The 27,068-nt window shown below is 44.0% G+C and overlaps 1 protein-coding gene across 1 annotated transcript; it reads right to left on the bottom strand.

Annotated features, from left to right (window-relative positions):
• Nucleotides 1-307: 307 nt before the first annotated feature.
• ntn2 (netrin 2) lies at nucleotides 308-26,854 on the bottom strand. Its single transcript, XM_070851907.1, has 6 exons — nucleotides 25,787-26,854; nucleotides 13,357-13,545; nucleotides 7,720-7,869; nucleotides 5,323-5,376; nucleotides 957-1,031; nucleotides 308-849 (listed from the first exon to the last, which is right to left on the bottom strand). Exons 1-6 carry the CDS (start codon nucleotides 26,832-26,834, stop codon nucleotides 464-466), a joined length of 1,902 nt encoding a protein of 633 aa, XP_070708008.1. The 5' UTR covers nucleotides 26,835-26,854; the 3' UTR covers nucleotides 308-463.
• Between the last annotated feature and the right edge of the window lie 214 nt (nucleotides 26,855-27,068).

Genomic DNA, 27,068 nt, shown 5'->3' with positions numbered 1-27,068 from the left:
CCTCAGAGAAGCATGTGAAGTGAGCACTGATATTCTTATGTGTCAAACAAAGCGGCGAGAGGCGGTCAGTCTTGACGGGAAGAGGAGGCTGAGGCTTGGGGGGGTGTAAGTTGTGGGACGAGTGGACATTTCCGCTGTCGTCGTAGAGGGAGGGAATGGCGTCTGCTTTTGTCTACACTTCATACCCTTTTTAATGGTCCCTTTTTAAGGCAAACCAATTGGACAAAAAGACAACTGACATAACAGAGACAAAACTTGAAAAATAAAAAGGAAAATAATTATACAATATACACAAAACGTGGTCCGTAAAACAGGTAGGGTACATGCAGTCTTTCTAATGTGCAGTGTTCCCATGATGGGGGACAGACAGGACAAAGGATTCACATGGAGGATGGGAGATCAGGGGTAAGGGTTCATGAAAGTGGGTGATGGAGGGAGAGGTAGGGTTGAACGCCGCCTCCCATCACGCTTTGCTGCACTTCCCCTTCTTCTCTTTGCGCTGGAACTTCCTCAGGCGTCTCGTCCAAACGTCCCTCCACTGGATCACCAGGCTGTTCTTATCAGCCACTAGGCCCACACGCTCCGCCCCTGGACTGGTGGCTCCACCCCCAGGCCCAACGCCCGGACCTGTCCCTGGGCCTGTTCCTCCGTCGCTGCCGCCCATCACCAAGAATCGTTTGCTCATCTGGATCTTGGGACATTTGCAGGCAAGGTCCTTCATGTGGACCCACAGGATGTTGTCGCCCCGCTTCAAGGGCTCGCCGCGGCTCTTGTACACAGACACCAGATTAACTGAGAATTTAGCCCAGTCTCCCACTGTCTCCATGTCCAGCACGTTTACTTGGACCGCTGAGGACACATTCATGAAAAAATACAGTCAAGTCAATATTACCAACACAATACATTTATTAATTATGGTTAATATGGATAATCAATTTCCACCACTAGTCTCTTACCATAATCCTTCTTGCAATATTTCTTCATGTTGATCTTCAGGTTGCCCTTCACTGGTTTACAATAGGACTCGCAATCTGCAAAAACAAGAACCACCAACATTCACTCCTGCAGCTGTAACTCCACTAATCTTAACAATACGTACTGAAACTCAAATTACACACATAATGGGACACTTACACTCTTGAAATCTGAACTTTGTCATCATTTCCTAGTGCTTTATGAGGTGATCTTGTCGCACATAAATAGTGACCAGCAGTGTAACACAACACTGGAAACTGTTATGTACCGAGAAACCGCACATAAACACACTCAACAGCATCCAAATAAATCACTATGTGCTTGTTTTTGCACACGCACGCAGGCCAAAGTTGTTATATATTCAAACATGAAAATGTATGTACTAAAGCTATATCTGCTTTTCTGGGCTATATATGTACTTGTTACCTCCGTCAATGAGGTTATGTCTTTTTTGTGCTTTTTATCTTTTTTTGAACAGGATTATGGAAAAACTACTGGCCCAATTTTCACTAAACTTGGTGGAAGGGTGTAGCATGGGCACAGGAAGAACGCATTAAATCTTGGAGTGGATCCCGATCCAACTCATGAACAAGCAATTGATAACAGATCTGGACTAAGGGTCTTGGCAGAGGTCTGTGCTCTCCAAGTGTCCGTCTACTATTTGTTTTGTAACCTTGTGGAGAGTATGCTCATATTCTAACTTGTCCTCGCAACAATATATGTCCACCGACAGGGCCTAAAGTACAACTTCTGACAAATGACACATCTAAACCCTGCAACAGCCGGTGCTGGGAGGCAAGTGAAACATACCAGAGTAGTAAAAGTGTTAAGTTTGACATGTTTTCGGGGGTCTGGAGAAAAGGCAGAGCGCGGTGGAAGCAGGTCATGGTTGGATGTATTTGAATAGACCTTGGCTGTCAGCGTGATGACTGAGACCACACATTGGACAGATGACCTCTGCTGACCACTCATAGGTGGAGCCGCCAGTGATGAGGTGTCACAATTACGATTGTGACAGTTAAAATGAACCTCTTGGCTGAGTGGCCAATCTCAGAGCTCTTCTTGACTGACTCTAAAACCACCCTTGGTTTGGTTTAGCTGTCATGTATCTGTGAGTGTCTTTTTCGAGTCGACCCTTCTTCTTCACAGTTACACAAATATGGAAACTGCACTGGAAGCAACAACTCACGTCACTTCACTCAATGGCCAAAAGTTTATCTTCAGCCTGAATAAAAATGGATGATTACAACAATAATTGGATTTATTCTGACATAAACTGACATTGAAAAATGACTGTGTACAACATTTTCTATGTACCAAAAAAGTTGGAGATAAGTTAAGACAGATAGAGCACATGCATGTAATTATTTCCCAAGGTTTGTTTCTGGTGATCCTAAAATATTTATTTTGTCATCTCAACATTAAAAGCTTTGCTTCCCTGTGATCATGAAATACATTTTCCATGAGCTGAGTGCAGACCGAATGGGGAACAAAGAAACCAGACAAAATTAAGAGAACTTTCAAGAAACAGAGAAATCAGTAACATTGAATTTAAAGCATTGCAGTGTGTATTTTATATTGTGATCATGGTAACTATTGCTACTGGAGCTGTGACAAGAAAGAAAGAGACACCGTTGATCATTAGCAAAGTTCTACTGTACTTGACTTGATGCCACTGGATTTTATGAACCGTAGAATTTTGGATCCACTTATTTCAATTACAGAAGTATGAGAAGGACACAAAGTTAAGAAAAAAAATGTGAAAATGATAGAGGTAGGGAATGCCAAGAGGGTCATTTTTCCAACATGGTTCTAGTCAGTTTTAGTGAGGGGACACGAAAAGCTGACCATGCAGCTCGCGTGGAATGTCAGGGCATGAAACTGAAAAACCACATGCTGGTAACTGGACTGGTATCTGCGGTCAGGCCTTCAAAAGGAAAACCATTCAGTCATGTTGCTTCCCAAAGCAAACCAAATAAAATTGCTGGACATGAAATGCCCCAATTAGAAAAAAAAAAAACGGTCGTGAGAGAGAAATTACACTTTTTGGATTGCATGAGAGTAGGGGTGTTGTATCGTTCATTTTTTGGGGAAGAGGGACGGATGGAGCAATGGAAGGAGGGCAGGAGCAGGGGACCGAGGAACCCATAAAAATGTCCAGGAGGCTTGGCTGTATATCACAGCGCTGGAGATTTTATTAGCCAGAGAGAGGAGAGAAAAGGAAAGAAAAGGAGAAAGAGAGAGCAGATGGCAGCTTCAAGAAAAAAAAAAACGATGAGTGGAGGTGTAGATGTGGATGGGTGCAGAGGTGTACATGTGGATGGATTTGTGTGTAAGTATGTGTGTGTGTGTGTGTGTGTGTGTATTGTGCATTACTCGCAGACTTCAAATAAATGATGTTAGATATCATAGCTTGCTTTAGGTCTTTTTCATTAAAAGTGAGCGTGCGGTTTCATGTGCAGATCATTATCATATAAGTGTGCATGCAACTGTGGCAGGAATGCATTTGTATGAGATGTGCATGGATTTCATTAGATCACTGCCATTGTGAGTGTGTGTGTGTGCCTGTGTGCCTGTGTGCTTTGTGTGTGTGGCATATAGTGGTTGGCCTAAAGGTATCAGTGGTGAAACTCTGGCTTGGAGACAGTGTGCGTTTTCCCATCAAGAGTCTCTTACTGCTGGCTGTTCACCTGGAAAAGCTCTCTGCGAATCGTCCACTGACCCAGAAGACCGGCCCACTGAAAACACTCACAATTGGCTCCGGGGCTCTCGATGCCCTTGTTCCCTTGAGCCCCTCTCACTGTGCCATGACAAGGACAAATTGCATCCACCGCCCCTTCCACAAAAACATTTTGGGGCCTTAGGTTTCTGATGGTGACGCTCGTTCTATGGTAGTTTAGGAAGGAGAAAGGTGGGGGAAATGCTCTGGTGTGTTTGATAGAGCCTGAGGTGAATTGGCGATCAACCACTCTTGTGTTCTCAGACCCCGTAACATTTTCCCAGGGAAGTAGTAAACACAAGAAAGGCCTCGACTGTGCATTTTTGTTTTCTTTTTTCAAAAAGGCTCAGAGGCCCAAGTAATGTGAGGAAAAAGAATGAGAGAAGTCGCAAATGAGAAAATGTGCTAAAATGAAAAGCAATATCTATTCGCCTTTAAAGGAAAATGTAGACATTTGGGGAAATGTTGTACGCTAATTCACTTTCTTTGCCAAAAGTTGTACAGCAAGATAGAAACCACTTTTACGTCTGTCAGCAGCTCCTCAGCTTAGGTTAGCGTGGCCATTTTCAAAGGTATACCAACAATTTTTTTTGCATCTTGTACGTTTAAAATAACGTCTGTGGTTTTATAGGGGTTTATATGACATAGTATTTCTTGGCCAATTTCTGTCTCCAGTTTTTGTGCTATGCTAACTGCTTAGCTAAGTTGCTTTACAGTATTTAGCCTGCAGACGTTACAGCCTTCTCATCGGACTATTGGGAAGAAAGTAAGCATTTTTTCCCAAAATATCAAACTCATATTTTAATGTAAACCAATTTATTCTTTCCAAACCATTAAATTTAATGGGAGGGTTTTCTATATTTACTGTATGCAATATTCACTGACCTTGGCCTTCAGATTCACTTTAGTATCAGCCATTATAGACTTCTTAAACCCTATAACTCATATCCTCAAATTGCATACAACCTTTGAAATGTAAGAAGTCCATAAAAAGAAGAGAAAGGGCATAAAAACAATAAAAACGACATACTTTGAATAGTGCAGTTCAGTATTGCTGGTAAAGTGGGGGGTACGATCTACAGCCTGAGTGATGATATATGCTATAAACCCACTGATGAATCAACATTTCCAAATCAACACCACCATTCAAATCAAACAGCCACAGCATGAATAATAAGGGCAGGGTAATTGACCGGAGCCTAAATTGGACAGTTAGAGGGAGAGACTGAACAAATTTCCCCCCGGTCACTTGCCAACACTCTTTTCAGGCCTCAAAACTCTCTCCTCCACTATATCTCCCAGCTAAACTTTAACTAATCACCTCTGCTGCCTATCTGCTGGCCTTGGCTTAAAGCTGCAGCTATATTTCGAGCACAGCAAGGCTCCACTAACTTGAGGTTAGTGGCTGGGGAAACTGTGCCAAGGACACAGGTTTTAAGACAATGGAAACATTCTGCAGGCCCCAGCGCACTCGTTCTGTATGCAGAACTTCAAAAGAGGGGACCCACCCTTCATTAATATTTATTCCACACCTTAAAACTCACGTCCAGAAATATTAAAAAATATGTTTTTATTCCTCTCATAAAGCAGTGGTGCTTATGGGCGAGGTGCAGAGAGCGTGTACTAACCTGCTGGTTCCTCTGTGCTGCTCACCACAGCCGTGGGGTTGACCACTGGGATTTCTGAAACACACACAAGAAATACAAAGTTATTTCACTGGTTAAATGTAAATCCATGCCTTTCAAGCATGGTCTAAGTGATTTGGCTGTGTGCCTGCTAAGAGTGCATGTGTGGTCAAAGAAATGAAGTATGTTTGAATTCATTAAAAGCAATTCCAAATAGTGTGTAAGGGAAGGTTTTGTGGATATATTAAACACACCCACAGCAGAGGGTGAGCTTAATATGGAGGAGTAAGCGTCCTTGCTTTTCAAGACCAATAAGAGAAAACACAAGGGTTGTCATACGGTAGGTTTGGAGTGTATACTATATACATGAAAACACATGGGGCACTGCAGAGAGACATGCAAGAAAAACACTGGCAGACTGACAGGGATACTTATTGGTGGTGAGAGGGAAGACAGGCTGAAATAAACCATGCATTCCTCTGACTAATGTGGTGGTTTTACTGTCATGTTTTAAGATATACAAAAGATCCTGAGACAATATAAGTGGAAGAAATAGTGGAGGTCAGAGGACCACATTTAAGTTTTAAGTCAAACTCAGTAGATGCAGCACAAATTCACTCAGTAATCCAGTTCAGAGAAGTCAGTCCATTCAAAGGCGGCACATTTGATACATCTGAGACAGAAGTTGATTCTTTGAGGCACATTGATTCAAATGAAAGGTGGCTGCACAGTGCACAACAGATGCTGGGTTAACACTGCTGTGTAATCTCCATGCAAGCATGTATAGACAGATGGACAGATGGCAAGGGGGCAATTTTGGTTGGATTGTCTTGAGACAGATGCAGCCCTCCCTTGCTCTGCCCGCTGGCTACTCTAAAAAGTGCTTGGTGGAATTCCTCCAGGACTTCTCTTTTAATCGTATGCAACTTTCCAATACAAATGCTAATGCTAACAACAGGCCCTCCGCTTTTACCGTAAACAGAGTTACTGGAACGTAGGCTTAGCATCCACCCAGAGGATCTGCTTTTGATTGGATTTGGAGGTTGAGGGTTTGAACCAAGCGAGTGGGAGTGTGTTGGCGGGAGGCAGGGGGGTTGCTGGAAAGCGGTTTTGAGGCAAAAGCAGCAGTTGTCTCTCTGAAATTATGGACACCCTGCCAACAAAAACAAACAAGGGCACGGAGCTTTGTGAAGGCAGGCGCAGCTGCTAGAAGCCACTTTGAATCCGTGTGCCCTCATGGCCACATCTTGTGAGGACAGACAGATGATGAAAGGATCATTCAGATGAGGGTTGCTGCCATCATACTAATTGGCTACTTAATGGGCTTGTCTTCTGTCTCGGGGTCCGGGAGCCTCAATAGGAGGTAAGATGTCCACCATCAGGCCATACTGACACACACAGTTATCACTGACGTTATTCGTAATGAGTCTAAATGTGCGCATGTACTTAAAGGCACATACACAATCGTTGTTCTCACTGGATGGTTCAGTGGCACTGAAGTGAGTGGGGTCTGCCATCCATGACCACAGTTGTTTTCTCCTCCTCGCCTATCCACCATCTGCTCCGGAGCCGTGAGAGAAACAACATGGCAGCATGTGGCACAGTGTGGCAGAGCTCGGTACGGCACTGGGCGGCACGGTTTGCTTCGGTGGAGGTTGTCTTGTGAGTGTACGCAATGTGTGCCTGTACCGCCTGGCACACAGTGTGGTGGAAAGTTGCCCTCTATTACACATGCCTGCATGTGTCGGACCACTGGCAAATTTCATAATCTGCACGCACACATGCACGCTTGTCACAGGAAATTAAAAACTTGATGTGGTCGACATGCATACTACAGCGAATACACACACACACACTATACACCATTGACAGCAAGTGGAAAACAATAACCAAGTCTTGAGTTCTCACACTACCATTTCTCCACTGACTTGCACTTTAACAAAGATCACATTTCAGTTTAGCCTGATGTTACAGCTGAGCCCTTGTTTGCACACATGTTTTGGGCTGCTCTCTATGAAATTATCATTGCATTTTCAGTGGCCATGCAAACCCACGGAACACATGTACTGTATATATGCAGTGGAGAGATCGGGTTGGGGTGCCTGTCAAAAAGCCAGAATGACTTTAGGCTACAGTGAAGTGTGTTTTCAATTATACTTAGTCATCTCTATGGTTTGAATATGTGCTACTTTTAGTGTACTTCACAGCTCTATAGCAGCAATGTACTCTGCCTTTTGTTATTTCATGTTTTTCCCAATGGATCGCGTCAGTGTTTTGCAGTTTTCTGCAGCGACTAACTAACAAGCTGGTAAAATTAGCAAGCTGAAGACAGTGTTATGACGCTATCAGTGTCATATACAGTGACTGGTATCTCCGTGTGTTTGTCTGTGTGACACTCACTGATGCAGGGGGCCACTGGTGAGCGGCTCTGCTGGTAGCCCTTTGCGCAGCGGTTGCAGGTGATGCCGGTGACGCCGTCTTTGCAGGGGCACTGGCCTGTGGTCTGGTTGCACGTCTTGCCTGCTGCGCCCACAGGGTGGCAGTCACAGGCTGGGGTGGGGGGGTGGGGGGGTCGAGCACAGGTGTGAAGGGGGAGGCAGGGTTGTGATACAAGAAAGAGGAGAGAGAGAGGGAGAAAATATATCAAATGTTAATTCATTGAACTCATTATTGCCAAAATGACACACACAAGACAGAGGCTTATTCCTTGTATATGACAGAGTCTCTGCAGGGTAGTGGGTTAAAGCTTGTAATCTCCTGTTTTCTGCCAGCAGACAACAGATATGCATTAGACCTGAATGTTTGGCAGCCTTTTTCAGTCTGCCTCGGTGCTTGGGATTATGTGAAAAAGAGCAAGAAAAAACATTGCTTGTGAAAGAGAGAAAATATAATTTGCTGGGTGAGAAAAGATTTGAATGAAAGTAGAAACAGCAGGTGACAAGTTAGATGACAGAAAGACTTAAAATGGTAGGTGATGATGCATGTAGTGCATCACTGTCAGGGGACCCAGAAAAGCACACTGTGCCTTCCTCTCTGCTCATTTCCGCTGTCCTATATGCTGTGTGCAGTCTGGTGCTTGCCTGGTGACACACACTCTGCTGTTTCATCACTTCCCGAAAGTTCAGCCGATGCCCTGCAAATGCCAACAGCAACAAGCAATGCTCCGGTCATCTCGCTTTGGCAAAACTTTTATGAGTTTTGCTGGTTCTCGGCAATTTTTTCAAACCCCCTCGAGCAACACAAGGGTTTTTTTGGTTTAAAGAGCTGTTAAATACAAGAGCTGGCATGTTAGTCTGACGCCTTCTGAGAGAACTTTACAAGATGCTAGAAAGGATGACAGGGAGAGGAAGGCGGAGGATTGGAGAGGAGCAGGGAGAGAGTGGGAGACACAGCGCTTCAGTGTAGTCCAAACAGAGCCTCTGGGGTGCTCAACGGCATAAACAACAGTAAATCTAACCAAAATGTGGCTACTCCGACTCTACTAAAAAAAAAAACACACATTTCTTCTTTGAGTAATAAACACATATCTAACACTTCACAGAAATCCAGCCAGACAAACACATCAGTGACAGAAAAAAACAGTACAAAACATGTACAGCTTTCCAGACTTCAGGGATGTGACTGATTGGTTTCAGATCAAATATGACATTCTTTGTCAGGAATAAAACAAGTTAAAGTATAGAAAAGTATCCTCTCCCATCTTATCTATTGTCATGCTGCCAAAAATACAACAAACCATGAAATGCAAGGTGAACATTGTGCCTTTTCTTCTTATTTTCAATGTAATTCTTTGGAAAACAGGCGCAGGCTAGTGCAAAATTACTAAAGCAAACTTACAGTGACTCAACTGTAATGCGATAGCTGTAATTGTCCAAGCTTATCAAAAAAAGACAAGAAAGGCCAAAATTACAGTTTGGGGGAAAAACCCTGTAACCTAACAGTTTGTTACAGGGCTTGCCAGAGAAAGGCAGCTGCTAACATGTCACGGTTTCTTCCCACCACTTGACGGAACTGTGAATGTGTTTATTTGCGCCGGACATTTTTTCGCTGCTACAACAGAGGGGAGCCTGAGGACCCTACCACCTGTTGACTGGGCAGAGGGAGGGTTTAAATGGCTGAAACTGACCCAAGAGCGATCGCGTGTGTCTGGCGGCGGGGTGGGGAGGGATTAACTGCAGCTCAGATCTTTAGAAACACGTTTGCCTTTTTCCGGCAAGGCCAACCGGTCCACAGGTGTCAAAGTGGCTGCGCTCTGTTTGAAGCTGTGCACAGAGACGTAAATCTGATGCTGTGGCGTCCATGCAAAATCCCCACCATTTGAGTCACGCAGGCCCAACCAGGAAACTCAAGCTTTGATGACACTTTGTAAGTTCCTGGCTGACCTGAAGGGAGTACACATCTGCATATGGCACAGGGTAAGACGCAGGGCTGAGTTGGATCTCAGAGGTCAAGTCAACAAGTGTCTCCAGAGTGTCTGTCTGTAGCTCTATGCCAACCACGTAACCTATATCCTAACCTCTATACCCACCCTCATTAATCAGCCACAGTGATCAGGCACTACCATGGTCCACAGACCACTGGAGAATCTCTGGTATTCCGGGAGTTTGTGCCCTTGAGCGTGCTGCTCAATACATTAAAACACGTATATGAAGACCTGATCTACAGAAAGTAGGCTTAGATCTTGTATAATTTGCATAGATTAACATTTTCCATCCAAAGCTGGTGATCAAGTAATTGGTTTGAGCTCAACTGAAAAAGAAACAAGCTGGTTTATCAAAGTAAAATAATCCTACGGCTATTCGATTGGACGTATATTCCTGCCTGTGAAATGATGCATCCAAAGCACATGTGGGGTAAACCCCCTGTTATGTGATCTGTCTGACACAAGTCTGGAGCTGGTCTGTCATGCCTGCCGAGACATGTGGCCATTGTTTCCCGGCTGATCAGTGACAAAGCACAAGCCATCAACTCAATCCGGTCAGTGTGAACACGGTGTAATGTTAGACATTCTCACTTCCCTTCTAAACAATCATAGGCTGTTAAGAAATCAGAGTTTACTGCCAATGTCCACATTGTTCGGTAAACAACCAGCAAATGCCAGATCTGAATGGGCTGTGAGAGGCAGGATGGGGGTGGTGGTGTCAATCTCCACCCCCAGCTCTCCTCCTTGAACTGCTTTTCTGAAGTTTTATGTGCTGGGGCTCGGGCCAGTTAAGAAGCAGTAAAAACGTCCACAGAGGTTGATGACTTTTCAAGCCTTTGCGCCTGCAGACGTGACAGGCACTCTATTTGGGATTTGTAGTCTTTTGACAGGCGTTTGCTCCATTTAACCGATTGGTGTTGCGCAGGGCAAGGACTGGTCTTTGTCTGCAGTTATTGGCAGTCACCACATTCGGAGAGGGTGGTGTTATTTGCACCCTTGGTTGAAAATTTGTTCAGTCTGTTGGCTACTTTAACGCGAAAATAAATAAAAATGTTGAAATTTCATAACTTATTGCTGAAGGCATGTCTTGTGTTTACCTTCAACGTTCATGCTAGGGATCCCTTGGGATATAATACAACTTCATTTTGATCTTTGACTGAAATATCTGGATATGCGTTTGGCTGTTTGCATAATTTGTATGCACCAATTATTTATTCGGGATATTTATTCAAATTTTTTTGAAGAGTTAAGCAATATTAAACATTTACAGTGCTATGTTGAAGGACTGGTAAACTGAAGATGTCAATAGAACAGCTCCACTATTTGGCTTTACTGTTTTAATGCTCAGAGGTGCTGGCTAAACTCTCATTTGCCCTCAATGATCGCATTTTCATGCTGCTATAGACCAGATGCTATATTACTAACCAAAGATGATTTTCCGAATTAGATTGCGTAACACTTTTTCTGTCCACAACTTCCTCTGACAGCAAATATCCTCATGGCCTGCTTCAGAAAGATATTTGAGACATACGGCCAGTGTGGTTTATGTTGGCCGACGCTGCTTCACATGGACTATGGCCCCTTTTTTAATGCCTTTTATCAATGCTTATTGTGGTCAACGGATACCAGCTGTACGGCTTGGATTCACATAGAAAACTTGTATTTTGAAGACTTCATATACCACAGCCAGGCCATGTGGTGACTGCCATCTTTCTGTCATTTTGCTGACTATTTTAATACTTGTGACACTGTAAAGGGCTCTTGGAGAGCTGTAGGCAAGACAGAGGTGGTTATTCCTCCTCATATACTGCTCAGATTGTGTACAGACACCTATCTAGAGTTTCTTATTAGAAACAGATATGGCCTGTCTGTCCTGTCAGAACCTACACTGCTCCCTGCCCTCCCCACTCCTGCCTCGCCTTTAGAAAACACCTGTATTTTATTGATGTAACTCCATTTCAGACATGACATTCAGCCATAGCACACCTCTGACCTCTATCTTGACCCTGACACATGGAGATTCAACTTTGAAGACTGCAAAAATTAGGGCAGGAAAATAAAATTTGGGATTCCACTGTAAAAGAAAAAGAGAAAGGCAAAAGGTTTTAAAGGCTCGTAGTTAGTAATGGAGAGAATTGGGGAGGAAGAGGAGATAGTGGTTATTAAAAATCATGGGAGATGGGGATGTAAAAAAGTGAGCAAGGGCAGAGGCAAGGCAGAATGACAGCTCCTGGAAAGGCTGTGGAATTGCTCTGATCAATCACAGAGAGATATGCTCAGCAGAGGGTTTTCAGACGTTAAATTTCATTTCCGTCACATCTGGGGCTTTTGTGAGGGAGGGAGATAAACTGTTTACTAGGACACGTCGCAGTGTCAGGGGGCTCACGCACGTATGAGACCATCACACTCCGAGACACTGCAGGAAATGGAGGATGAAGGAACAATTTGCACCCCGCGACACACATCTCAGGACTGATCTCTTGTCAGAACTGAGGCCGGTCTCTTTTTGTCAGTGTTTTGGTGCAGCAACAGGTCAAATGACTTAAGTTTTGAGGTATGTGAGCAAGTCACTGTGGAGTTTTTGCCATTATATGATGAATGGCTCGACATCTCAGCGCAACTAATATCATGCCATTTCTAACCTCCTGGGTGTTCAGTTACAGCTTGGGTCGGCTGCAGAAGGAAAACTGAGCGGAAGCCAGTGGGAGATTCTCGCCATGAAACTTCAACCAAAAGATCTTCACGGCTTTGAGCATTGGCAGCTCTCACCGATGCTGTTTTTTTTTAATGTTCTGGAAGTGATTCTTTACCTTCATCTGGATCAACAGAATAAAAAAAACACCCCCTCTCAGCTATTGATTTGACTATTTTCCTGAGCAACAAGTACATGAAACTGGTGTTATTTTTGCAACAAGTCCAGCAAGAGGAGAGAGAGGCTTCCAGCATAATATGAGTGTGAAAAACATTCACTGCAAATGTGAAATAATAAAGGGGTAAAATACATGTTTCCATGAGAAATCTCTTGGTGAAGTGATAATATTATGCGGTGTGTGGTATGGGGGAACATTTGGTGGCCAGACAAGCTTCAGGCATAGTGTCAATTCGTTTCATTCGTTTGATATTTTTTTATTGAAAGTTACCATGACCGTGTATGTTTCCAATCATGACGCGTTACTCCTCTTAAATTCTTTCAGTAATGACATGATTGCACAAGTATTAGATGATTACACAAGTATTAGTGGTCTTAGAACATCTCAATCAGCTTTTGTTTGAACATTTTGTAAACATTTAGCGCAGCACGTTGCCAAATGAAAAGTCAAACTGAGCTTAGAGTTATAATCCATGACATTTTCATATAAATAAATATTCATTTTGCTACTCTTTTACTGATTGATGTAGCACAAAAGTGATCCTTGTTCATGAAAACTTTCACATTACTTGTTGTAAACATGGAGCGGTTGGTAATGCCTTCCCAGAAAAATACTTGCGTTTTATGTTTCTGACAGCCAATGAAGAAATGGCTATGTAGTGCTGTAGGAACAGTGATCATCAATGAGCGCCACCTAGAGCTGCTCCACACCACAACTATTACAGATTTTTTTTTCAACTCTTACCTTTGCAGGCTCGTCGGTGAGTGATCGGTCTGGCCATGTCTCTGTAAAAGCCTTCCTTGCAGTAGTGGCAGTGGCGGCCTGCGGTGTTGTGGCGGCAGTTCATGCAGACCCCTCCGCTCTTCCTCCCTGACAGCTTATACAACTCCATGTTGAATCGACAGCGACGGGCATGGAGGTTGCAGTTACAAGCTGCAGAGAGGAGGAAAGTTAACAAGTGTAAATGTTTACATTATCTTCACAGTATTTACCCTTATAGAGTCGAAATGTAACTTAGCTTAGATGAAATGTTCACGTGGAGCGTGCATTGCAGTTAAACATATGCATACTACCATGTATATCACAAGGGAGCTGGGAGAGATTTTCCAGTATGGCAGCAGTGAGTGGTTTATAATCTACACTGCGGTGGTGTGTTTGGCTGCTATTCCAGAACTCATCAATCAAAAGTGATATTTGCAGAGCTCATTTTCTCCATTTCATAATTAATGAATTCTGCTTCTCTCAGCCCATTAGTTATTAATCACTGGAAAGAGAGACATTAATTTCATGAATCACTGACGAGTAAAGACTCCTAAGATCTATTAAAAGCAAGACCGATTCAGATAAAGGAATGGGCTCGAGCTAGCTGTCTTCTAAATGAGGCGAGACACAATATATGGGACATGTGAAGTGAGGTTATATCTCTTCACAGTCTCTCTCCCCATTCCACTTGAAATCCAGCTGATTCCTTTATGTCCCTTCTCCTCACAAGTCCTTCCACTGATTCCTCCATATTAGACCGCATTCACCGTTATGCATGACATTATGCATAAACTCCATTCACTCTCTTCATGTGGGGTTTGCATTTGAGAAATCTAATGAGAAACCTGTCCTTCTTGTTTGTGTAACAGAGTTTAATCCAGACCCTCTGCTGGTTAAATCAGAGTCAGACCTGGGACCTGAAGACTTGGCCATGGCTTCAAAAGACGACTGCTGCAGAGCTTAGTTCCAGTTCAAAGTTATCCGCAGATAAATTAGAAAAGGGTAAACAACAGCAGAACAGTTTGTCCAAAAACGTCAACAGTTGTGGCAAAGAAGGATTATTAGAGGATCACAACAGAAGGTGACATTAATTAACTATAATCTGGTGGGAGTGTGTTTGAGGAAAAATACACCAACGATGCATGTTTGGAATGGAAGAAGACACAACAACAATGGGGAATAAGTAAAGACAGACTGTGAGTCTATGTTTGGCTTTGTGTGCAACAGAGAAATACCTACAATCAAAATGTCACCATGAATTGTATATCATGTGCACGAAATATCAAGTGCTCAATATTGTAAAACATAGCTTCGATATATTTTTTTTCTCTTTATGGCCACAGTGGCACTCATTAATTTTGATACCTCTCCCATGTTTTGCTGCCTGGCTCCAGCTAAAGTTAACAAAATCCACCTACCAACACCACCAAAACTCACTAATCAACACAGAAGTTTTATTTAGCCTGTAAAAACCTGTTGTGAGGTTGCCAGAGAGTCACCAGAGAATCAAGGAAGTTAGTGCATTAGTTTTAGTCTCTGCGCTAAACTACACTAACCAGCTGCTGGCGTTCTGAGAGTGGTAGCTTATCATCAAACTCTTGGCAGAGTGTGAAAAAGCATTTTTCTCAAAATGTCAGGCATTTCCTCAACAGCAAAAACACAATATTCTGTAGATCTTGGTGACATTTATGTTGTTGTTTTTGGAAACGCATATTTTATTAACTGACTAAGCATGCTGCAGAAAAGGTCAGTCATTTCTAGTCTAGGTCAAGTCATTTCAAAAACCTTCTTTGCCCATCATCACTTTGACACATGCATTGCTGCTGCAGACAAGGTCAGTTCTGCAGTTCCATTGCGATCAATGATCTGAGCAATGCTAGATGAGCTCCCTGCAGTTGATCATAAATGACTGTTAATGACACTGGTGGCTCTTTCACAGGAGGAGACTCACTTACATATGCGTGTGAAGTCATAACTAGCCTACTATGTGAGCAGTGAACGATATGAATCTCCATCCGCACTGAGACGGACGCCTGGCACAAGGTTGGGAAAGAGGCCCAGTTTTCCCTGTTGGTTGCAGACCCTGGAAAAAAGGGGGAGCACATTCCCAGACTGTTTCCCAATTCCATCTGGTTATTATGCGTCCCAATTTGTGTGGAATTCTGCACTTAATGAAATGCTGTTTCTTGTATGGATCCATATTGAAGCAACACTGTTTATGAAATACCGATGAGGCTTTTGGCGTGCTTTCATGAACTGTTTAGCCCGAGATGAGGAGTGAGACAGAACTGTTCAAATGAGATATATAGGTTATGTTATGATGACACGACAATGTAGGATACTGAGGGAAGTTTGCATATCATCGAGTTCAAAAGCTTCTTGTCATTTGGGAAACAAACACACAGCATGTGTGTGTGTGTGTGCTGTTGCCTGTATTTAGAGAGTGAGCATGTGAACAGCTAAACAGTCTGTCCAACTTCTTCTGAGGGGAATGTGACAAAGAACACACCAGCTCCGGTGAGTGGCTGGGGCTGCTGGGGGGGAAAGCGAGTTGGGGGACTGTGATTATGATCAAGCGTCTCAAACACACACACAGCTGTGAGCACTTGTGTCCATTAACACCTTGTAGCAGAACATGAAAGCGATGGATCACAGTTTCTCCCTGGCTGAAGTACCGACAGCCCTCTTATGGCATCTTCTCGATTTACTGTTGTGCAACAAGATCAGCCAACAAAGTCTGAAGTAAGAGAGGATATGTTCGAGTGTGGAGAATGCAAAGAAAAGCTCCAGAATTCAACCGTTAAATGATTTAGCATGTGTAGCAGTGATTGCTGGAAATGGCTTTAACGACAGCCAGACTTTTTGTGACAGACAGAGGATGAGTGAATTAGTGCCTGGCAGAAATATTTGTTTAGAATCTGAGTTAGATCACATTTTCATTCATATTTTTTTTTTCTTTTTCTAAAGGTTAATGACTGAGAAAAAGAAATAATCAAAAAGCGCTCCACGTATGTGTTTGTCTGTGTACCTGTGTGTGTGTTTTCTATGGTGAACATGCTGCGTGCAGTTAACCTCAGCTTGGAGCTGCAGCTGCCAAAGGATCTTGGAATGTTTATGGGTTTGTTTTGAAGTGCTCACACACACACATACATACACTAGTACCCCACCTCCCCCCCTAACCTGCCACCCGTCCACCAACACAGCACCCCCCTCACCCAAATTAGGCTCAGCGGGGATAACTGAACACTGTTGAAGGCCATTTTTCAATTCATTAACACATCAAAGCACCACGAGTACTCTGCAAAAACACTCACTAATTCTTATCTGTTGGAAGAGAAAACAGACACTTCAGCATAGAGAAGAGTTCTGTGGGTGGTGGGAAGTCAGCAAAGCAACGGTGATCCTCCAGTGACCGTGACTACTTTATGTGTCCAATTCAAGAATGCGTAAATCTGGCTCTGTTGTCGTGGAAATAAAACAACAAACACAAGCTACAAGCTTGGCAAACAGAGGGATGCTACCACAAAAATAGAGGAGGGGATGCTGGTAGGGGAGAAAGCACCCCTCGGAAAATATAAGGGTAAAAAATAGTTGCACCACGTTGCAACAGCGCCAATGAGTAGTACACGAAAAAATAGAGAATATTTCACATAAGGCAGATTGACAGGAGAACACCACACTGCTCTATTCCAGCTTTCATAGCAGGTGCCTCAACCAGTAAATGTGCTTTGAACAAGCTCAAAGACAGGTCTGTCAAGTGTGCTATGACAAATTGGCCCGTAAAGACTGCGCTCAACAAATAAAATGCAAGTGTGTTTGTGGAGTGCACTGCCTCTCTGTTCCCCTCCATATGTCAGGGATAAATCTAACCTCATTTTTCCTTCAGCTCGACCAAAGCCAAGCCGGTAAGCACAGCCAATTGATTTTGGATGCCTGTGCAAAACCCAAATCCCATGGCTAAAATTGGTCCTTGAAAATTGGAGGGCCACTCTCCCACCACCACCTCTCCCATCTTGGCCCAGGCCACGGTCCAGACCTGCTGCAGCCCCCCTTGGGTGCCCTCCCCGCCTGGCCAAACAGGCTCTGCTATATGGGCTCCTGCCATCGTGTGTGTGCTGGTGTCCGTGGTGTGTGTCTGTGTGTTTGGGCTGAGTTCCGCCTGGCTGCTCCAGCCACCTGCTCAGGGCACTGGGGGTAACACCCGGTTAATTAGCTCCTCATTAGAGCCAAGGCCGTGTACAGTGTGGACAAACACACACATGCACACACACACACAGTTATGCGCCCCTACACACCAGATACACTGTTTTAAGAAGTAGTAACCACTCACAAAATGACAAGGATCGAATAACAAACCATACAAAGAAGTCAAACAGGAGTGAGACTTAAACACCACTGGGTCTGTAGACTCTAATGAGCTGTGGACAACAAGCTGGGACAAAGATGTAAGAACTGCGGGCTGAGGACTAACAGGACACTACAACTCTAGCCTTGCTGTGTGCATGACATGGGTTGTACTATGATATACGCAGGAGCTTCTCCCTCTTTGTAACAACGCCACTTTCGCCTCACTTGCTCTCTCCTCCTCTTCCACACAGACATATCTTTCACTTTTAGGTTTGACACCATGTCTCAGCCCACCCCTCCCTCCACTGGTTTCTGCGGTTAGCCTCACGCCGTGAGCTTAAGAGCCGGCTCTTGGGAGCCCTTTTGAACTAAGAGTCCCCTTAATTCCTCCCCCTTCCACCCCTCCCCGAAGCCTCCCTCTCTCTCTCTCTCCCTCCCTCACTACTCTTACTTTCATGAGACCCCATCTCAAATACTCTCTGGTTGCCTGTCCCTCTTCTTGCTTGTTTCCTTCCCCAACCCTTTCTCTTGTCCATCCTTTCCTCCATCTCGCGTTTCGCTCTCTGGATGGCATCAGGCAGGGAAAGATTTTAACGAGATTAGGCTGGAGGGATGCCAGGTTGGGGGGCCTGGTGTCAGTGGAGAGTTGAGTCCTTAGCTCTGTTCCCTCTTTCTGGTCCACTTCACTTCTCCACATCTAAACATTGTTATCTCTGTCCCGCTTTTTCCTTCACTCTCTGTCTGTCTCGTTTTTTTTCCAAAGGCAACATCCTGCAGCTCTGAGCACAGGGCAGACGTAGACGGCTGTTGTGCAATCAAATTATCATGGCGAATCAGTGAAAACCTAAAAAAAAAAACTACTTCTTGCAATGACTCTTGGCATTCAAGACCATGAGGTCCACTCTGGGGGATGCATATGATGCCGCGCTGGTTTGGAAATAGAAAGTGACAGATGGAACCTACTGTGTAAATTCACCATTGTGGCCAGAGATGACACTAGAAATTGTGAGGGAAAATCCAATGTTACATGTTGTCCTGTGATCATGTTGTAATGCAGACATGCACATGAATGCACAGAAAGCAAAAGAGTTCTCGGTTGATGATTGATGACTCAGAATTGAGCAGTAAAATCAAATCAAAGGTCAAAATGTTAAGTTGAAAGAAGAAAATATTGAGAGAATGAAAGTATCTGAAAAATCTTGATGAAATCCACTGCAACAACCACCATGTAGTTTTCAATATGAAACTACATTTTATTTTATCCTTACATACTTTTTTGGCTTAGTTCATTTTTAGTTGGCTTGTTTTTAACCTACTGAACTGTTTGATGAGTATGAAAATCATGTTAATTATATGCTTTGGCCATTACTAGATCTCAGTGAACGCCTGTGAGAGACTTGGACCCAACATGTTAGCCATTATCTGCCACCATCATCAAAACACCGGATGAGGGAATATGCTTTGCAAGACTGGTATTTCAGAGACTTGGAAAATATATTACAAGCAGCACTGAAGCTCTCCTGGCTTGTTATGGTCGAGCGCCTTACTAAGAGACTTTATGTTTAAAAAAAGGAATTATCAAAATTGATGTAGCAGAAGTTACATATCCTGACTTTCAGTCCCAGGTGTTAATGTAACTCAGTCGCGTTATTTTGTTTGTATAAATGCCCTCTAGCCACAGAGCTTTCTGTTAAGTCTCCAAGCCAATTTCAAGATTACCCTGATGCCATCATCATCATCATCTTTTCCTGCCTGTTGCCATCCAGAGAGAGAAAGGGGAGATGGAAGAAAGGGTCATGATGAACCTTTAAGACTACTTTGGAGCGGTAAGGGTGACATTAAACCTGTGGTTTGAAAAGCAGAACTGGGTTGGCTGTTCCCGGTAGAGCTGGTTCATAAGGATATGCTACTCACACCAGACCTCTCTAGTCACATACAGTAACAGACAAGATACATTTTCATATGTACCAATGTACATCACATACAGCACATAACATCATTTCAAATGCAGTGACAGCGACTGATCAGTCAGACAGCCTGTGTCGGCCACAATCAGATAAAATCACAGTTAAAGCAGCGGTGTGATTATCATGCACTCATTCTTAACACACATACTGTATATTTTATCTTAACAGCCTCTGAATCTTGCTGCCACCAGCAACACCGGCTGGCAGCCAAAACCCACATATTTTCTCAGGAAATAGAGCACAGAGGCCTGCAAGAGCATAAAAAGAGGCAAACTGTTACCAAAACACTAAGACTTCAACGAGAGAAGAAAAAGGGCTGATTTCAGCAAAAAATAGAAATATACTGTATATGAAATAAAAGAAGAGGCAGCAGACAGGAAAACGTCCAGGCAGGGAGTTAATTTTCGACAAGAGTCAGTAACACAAGGGTAGAGAGGAAGAGTGTGTCGACGGTGACGGGCACCTCAGGAGGTGATTGCTACCATCTGCGGGGGAGAGTCGATGGGGACTTGGGAGATCAGGGTAGGCACTCTGCAACTCCACCAGTTTGCTTTGGCACAGGGATGAAACGCTACATCGCAGTACTAGATTACATGTGGCTCTCAGACAAGCACAAATCCAAGGAGATGCATATGTATACACACACACATACACACACACACACACACACACACACATATACTGGGCCTCGGGAAGCCGCAAAGTATTTCCTAGAGATTCAGCGTTTGAACCCAGCTGACATTAACGCTGTTATTTGACACTTTGCTGTCCTCAACATTTGTTTCACCATCATTGCTGCTTGCCAGAGAGTCTTTATGGGTGGCTTCGTAGAACGAGAAATGCATCAACCCCTTGTGGGTTGGCCAAAGTTGCAATAATGATGGAGGAAATAAAAGCAAACCAGTCAAACTGCCCGGACCCTGTTGTCTCAGCCAGATAAAGGAAGTTAGTCTTACTTCAAGCCCCTAAAAAAACAAACACACACACACACCACTAAAACAAAACTTGCACACCTCCTGTTAGCTGGTCTTGCTGTGGCGTAGCCCCTGTATCTCACACTAACCACCCCAAAGGCATCATTTCATAGAGCTGTTGATTTTAGAACATTCCTTGGCTGTGTAATTATTACAAAGCACAGGAAGTTTCTTTTTCAAAATCACTTTCTTTTGCTCAGTACCCCCCTCACCCTACCCCCCTTACATACACACAAACATCTTCAGCTCATTTGTGTGTCATGCTGTAAGTAATTGAAGTGTTGGTTCCCTGTTAGCCCCCAGCGACAGGCGGCGGAGGTGGGAGGGTCTTTAAGTCAATTAGCAAAAGTAGGAACATGGCACATACATGCAGTAATAACAAGGCAGCTCTGGTTTTTTTCATCCTTACTCGTCTATATTTGGCATCTCACTGCACTTCATATCATGTTGCCCTCTAGGGACAGACAGCAAAATTTCAGCTGGCTATGGGGGACAAATTCAGGCTGCTGTGTGCTGCAAAACTGAATTCTCAGGGATAAGTGGCTGAATTTTAAGCAATCTATTGAGGTTAACTTTGTTCCACTCAAGACTAAACAACATTGCGCTGCAAGAACAAAAGGTCACAAATCTCGCTCCTCTCCATGCTACGATTGAGAAACTATAAAATGTGGTGTTGGTCGTGTTATCAAAATCATGCAGACTCACAAATTGTGCCATGGTTTTGTGTATGGTGTGTTTAAGAGTGGGGTAATTTCTCAATCACTGGGCCTAAAAATGTCTTGACGAATCTGCTCTTCGAGTGGAACATGAGCCTGACCTCTGCTTGCCCTTGCTAGGAGATGTAGAGGGGGAAAAATGGTGTGAAAGGATGGAGGCCTGGTTTGAAATTCTAATCAGCATCAACTAACCATCTGCCCCTTGTCCGTGAGGGAAACGAAGAGAGAGAAAAATAAAAAAGAGGGAGTTTGTGCTTCTGTGGTCTTCAGAGTTTCCACAGCTCTGTACAGATCTGAGGGCTTATTCTGAGCCCCGTTCCTGAGCATGTGTTCCTGGCTGGCCTCTTCCTCTGACACACACACACTCACACACATACACACCTCTGCTGGATCACACTGCTCTCCCTAAGAAACCCATCTGTCAAATTCCCCCTAATTCCAGCTAATAGTTTCCAAAAAACAGAGGCTGAGCCCACCGAAAACCACAAGCCCCTACAATATGTCTGAGTGGGTTTGTGACAGGGCTTGCAACTTCAGTATCTGTTCTGCTTCTCCTTCTTCCACTGTGAAATTCACATTTTAATGCAACTGCTCATTCATTAGCATGGCAGACATGATCTAATAACATCTATTATATAAGAAGTAATAACTTTTTTAGAGGTAATAACTAATTTGTGGGAATTTCCTTCAGGTGGTGACATGGACTCGTGTATAATGAGAGTCTATAGTGAATACTTGGCTAATTGACTTAATTTCCAGGGAAACTCCTCTTCTTGTGCAAAAACAGGATACTGTAATCAATCCCCACTGGACTCCATACATCAAAATTTACCATTAAAAATATTCAACACCCCACCCTAACGCTGCAGCAGAGCAGGAACACCCAGCTCTGCTACCAACTGCAGCTCACCTGCATTTCTGGCAAATCAGCCCCAATGGCAATTCAAACAGCCTTCATGTGACATTTGTATTTAATGCTATGAATGCATACCGGTGTGGGAACAGACCTGGCTGGCTGGTCCATTAGGGATGGATGGTGTCTGGCCCTGGGTTCATAGCATCCCAGAGCAGTACTCTGGACTTCCTGAGTCCAAATGAGGGAGGGGAAGTGCTGGAGAATAGAACAGCTTGGTGCCGCAGCCAAACAGGGCCAACATGGCTGCACAAGCGGCCAAGAGTAGAGAGCTCCTACACCACCATAAATTATCATCTACTCGGGATGTCACATTGTCGTTGACTACACAAGAGGCCTCTTTATCTTATACAGTGACTTTGGCAGACTCTATTATGGCATGATACACCGTCTCACATTTTTTAAGTCAACATCAAGTATTTACATTACAGCATTGACCATGCCAGCAGAAAAGCCAATACTCCATCACAACCCGTAACCAAATAGCTCTCATCCATCTGTTTCCTCATTCTGTCCTGTGGCTCAAACTCCCGGCAGATAAATCACAGCTTTTTCCATCATGTCTCCCTCAATACAAACAGACACGCTTCTTTACGAGGCTGCCCTCTCTGACTACTAGAGCAGGGATTTGTAAACCAATGTCTTGAGGCAGGATTCATCGTGAGGGAGGCGGCAGATGGGCGTGTGTGTGCATGGCTTGTGTCTGGAGACAGTACATGAGCTTGCCAAGAGCGCAGACAGTAATCTTGGTGCGGTGCATGTCAAACATTTAGTAAGACCAGTGCACAATCAAAGCAGCCTGTTAGAGACAATGTTCTTGTTATCCCGGGTAAAGACTCAAGTCTAGACTGCTAGAGTGAGAACAAAACCTTGCAAAAACTCTCGTGCAAAACCATCTTAATAGTAATGTTTATAGTGGTTAAATCTACCAGGCACATAATTTCTCAAGGTCTGACAGACTCAGAGGTGGGGTGTGAAACAACTATTGATTTGGCTCTACATCTGCCCACTCTAAATTCCTCATTTACCCACAAACCATCTCCTCGTCAACTTAACCTTGTCACCACCTCACAAAAGATCGTGACCTCAGCCCACCCCCCAATGACCCTACCTCCAACCAAAACACCCACAGGGCCCCATGAAGGCTCTGGTGACACCTAAGGGACTCCTTGGCTCAGCAACTTGCTACTCTCACACACTTGCCCAGTCAAAATACTTACACCTCGCTGCCACAGTGGCATGCCTCAGGGCTCACACTGCAGCCCACTATTTGTGCAAGAAAAGTGAGCAGTGAAATCAACAAGGGGTGGGTGCATTTTAAGAATTGGCTTTAACATACACTGGAGAAGCTTTTTAAAGGCTCTCCTGCTACTTTGAGGATATTTTGGAACCATGTCTACCGGAATAAGCTGTAAAGAGGCTTTTGGAACATGAAACAGGGGACATCTGGGACTAACTTTTTGGCGTGTCTGGATATGTGATCAGGTATAGCATGCAACTTGCAATAGATTTTAACTGCCCTGTATCAACATTGGGATTAGGTCATCAGAATTGGCCAGTGCAGCCAGGCTGTTTAGTCCTGAAATCATGGATAGAAGTGACATATCAATCCCGCTGAGAAGAGATCTACGGGAAGCGGGTGTAACATTTCGGAAACAGCCACGGGACATTTGAAAAAGGGTGTGTGCAAAAGTATGTGTGAGAACACACTAAGGGATTTACAGGATATTGTTGTAGAAGGGGCTAGGTGTATGTGTGTGTGAGTGTGTGCCTGTATCTGTGAGTTGAGTAAGTGAGGGTGTCAAGGATAGATGAGAAGCCAAAGTAAGGTAGTGTTGGCATGGAAGGTTTCAGAGTACAGTGTGAGGGAAGGCTGCATTCATTTGCCTGTCTAATGCTAAAATGGCCTTGCTTCTCTGGCTCTGTCACTCTGTGTCCCCTTTAAACAGATCTGGCACTGTTTAATGCAAAATATGATCTCAGGCCAGCGCACTGGGCAATTATAACATGTTAGAAAAATATACACTGTTTTTCAATGTTCTGCTCCTGATTTTTTCTCTCTGGCTGTAATTTTATTTCATTATGGGGAAAGGTTAAAATGGGGACAGTGGTTTCTAATATGGTTTTATTTTCCTACACTAACAAATTTTTATGACAAGCAAAATTGACCTGAATTAAGTTCCACCTATGTCTATTTATACTAACAGAGAAATGCTGTAAAAAATGACCACCAAAGGAACATTCACATTTTAAAGTACAAATTCCTGCTAAAAACACATGGCTAACATGTCATGTGTCTAAAACCTTTGTACAGCCATGAAATTAACATATGCTCTAAATATCACATCAAATCATATAAAAGCCTAATCCAATACAAAGGTAATCTATTTACATTAACAAACACTGAGACAGACATTGCAATGACTTTACTTTTTTTTTTTTTTTTTCTTTTTCTTTTTTTACAAGCTTTAAGAGCACGTCTGGATGACTTTTACGGAGCATGTCTTGAGGTAAAGGCAAACCCTGCCAAATAACATTCTTGGATGACTTAGCTGAAGCGGTGTGCCAATGACTCGAGCTGTTGTCATCCACTGTTTAGACTTGCTTGTGAAAAAGAGTATTTTCATAGACAAGTCCAGAAAACACGATTTTGTTGAAAGTAAGCCTGTTTCCCTGTAGAGGAACGGTAAATAGAAAAGACTGATGGGAAATGCAAGGAAAGGATGGATTTTGTGTTTTGAGAGAAGCTGCCAAAGTTGGAAGCTCAACCACTATGTGCTACCAGAATTCAAACTGTGATGACCTTTGTCAAACACAGGTCATCACCGTTAAATCTCTCCTGTGTTAACCTCCCTCTCCCTGTCTGTATGTGTAGAAGTTTAATTTGCTAGCCTGATTTAACATCCCTGTCCTCATATCCTGAAAATGGGTGGTAAGAGCGTCATGACTCCATCCAACAAAGAAATAAACAACCTGTTTTCCTTATGTTCATACTCTCCTTGAACTAAGAAGGGGTTATTTTTATTAGTCAAAATTAGACAACAAAAGTAGTATTGATGTGTGCTACAAGGTTCAAACCACTGTCTAAATCCAATTCCCTCATTAGGATATCTGGGATGTACTGAGGAGATTATTTTAGGGAAAGAATACCTCCCAGATTCATAAGAAGGGTAAAGGAACAGAGCAAGGAAGAGAGCTGAACAAGGAGTGAGTTTTAACACATTACATTTGTGAGCTCCTTTTATAATGGCCAATACATTTATGTAAGAAGTGTCAAAGGATGTGCCTCTTCTAAGTGATCTGTTCTTTTTACAACTGACATGATATAAAAATGTAGAGTTTGGTTTTCTTTCAGAAAATCTGTTGTGCTAAATGAAGGTTCTCAGAAATGGTCTGTATTGTTTGCTGGCGAAGATACATTTACAGTATTGTCCACAGCAGACTAACTGAAACATAAGAGCACAGGAAGAATGATAGATAGAGGAAGAGACTTACGCAGGCACTCATTGGCCTCGCGGGCATTGGCCCTCTGCCATGGTCGGTCATAGTGAAAGGGCTTGCAGCGGTCACATTCAGGTCCTTCTGTGTTGTGCTTGCAGTCACACACCAGTTTTCCTTCCTTGTCTTTCAAACAGCGTGAGCCATGTCCGTTGCATTTACACCTCCCGCCTACCTGGAAGTCTCCCACTGCATAGAAATAAGTTGGCAGCGTTGATGTTACAGCTGTGGGGTCATCGTCCCTCCCGCCGCTGTTGCCTCCGGCCCCCAGTCCCAGCTCCCGGGGTAGCTGGGGCCGGCTGAAGACCACACGGATATCGGTGACAGTCACCCAGTCCTGAAGGACCGGACTGTTGTCGAAGTCTTTGCCGGAGGGTCGTCCATCCAGAGTGCTGAAAGCAATGAGTCCTCCAGACAGCGGGTAGAGGTCAGTGTGGCCATCTGTGCATAGAGCCTCCTGTTCGTTCTGCTTGGTAATGGTTGCTTTGTTGGGCCGGTTGTACATACGCCGACACTGTGAGGAGTAGAACTGGTAGGGCATCCAGGTCTTGCCGTAGTCCATGCTCTTGTATATGGCCAGGGACTCAGGTCGCGGCGAGCAGAACTGCAAGCTGACATAGGTGATCTCAAACTTTTTGCCTAATGAGAGGGTGAGAGTCACATTGTGCGGCGAGGTGTTCAGATTCTCTGACTGCCAGCAGGTGAGGTTGTGGGCTGAGTTGAGGTCAGTGAGGTAGGAAGCAGGGTGGGCACGACGAGGGTCAGCTGCATCACAGATTTGGCACGTGCGTACAGAAGGCCGATCATCGCCCCGCTCTACCACACTACAGGAACGGGACGGAGGCCGGCCACATACGCTGGACACCATCACCTCCTTGCCAAAGGCAGCATTGATAAACTCAGGGATGCAGCGGCGGGCTGCGCCTGTGTCATCATAGCAAGGGTCTGGAGGGGTCTGCTGCCCTGCAAAGGGATTGGTGGCACTGTGGGTGGCTGAGCATGCCAGGAGGCACAGGCCCAGCAGGCACCTCCAGGGTTCCCTCATCCTGCTCAGAGGGCCTGTGTGTGAATGTGTGTCTGCGTTTATGCACAGATTAGTCTTTCTGTGTGCACCCAAGAGTCTGTGTGTATAAATGTATAAATGCGTCCGTTTGTGTTACTTTCCCTTAGGTGTGTATAATTGTGAGTCAATGGAAGGAGAGTGTCTGAGCTCAGTGACCCTTCACTTCAGGCTGACCAGAGCCCTTCCTGTAAGAGAGAGAAACAAACAGAAAGGTCA

This window comes from Pempheris klunzingeri, chromosome 20 (genome assembly GCF_042242105.1).
Source record: "Pempheris klunzingeri isolate RE-2024b chromosome 20, fPemKlu1.hap1, whole genome shotgun sequence".
Lineage (NCBI taxonomy): Eukaryota > Metazoa > Chordata > Actinopteri > Acropomatiformes > Pempheridae > Pempheris > Pempheris klunzingeri.
The sequence above is the reverse complement of the archived record's forward strand: the minus strand, read 5'-3'. Positions and strand labels throughout refer to the sequence as shown.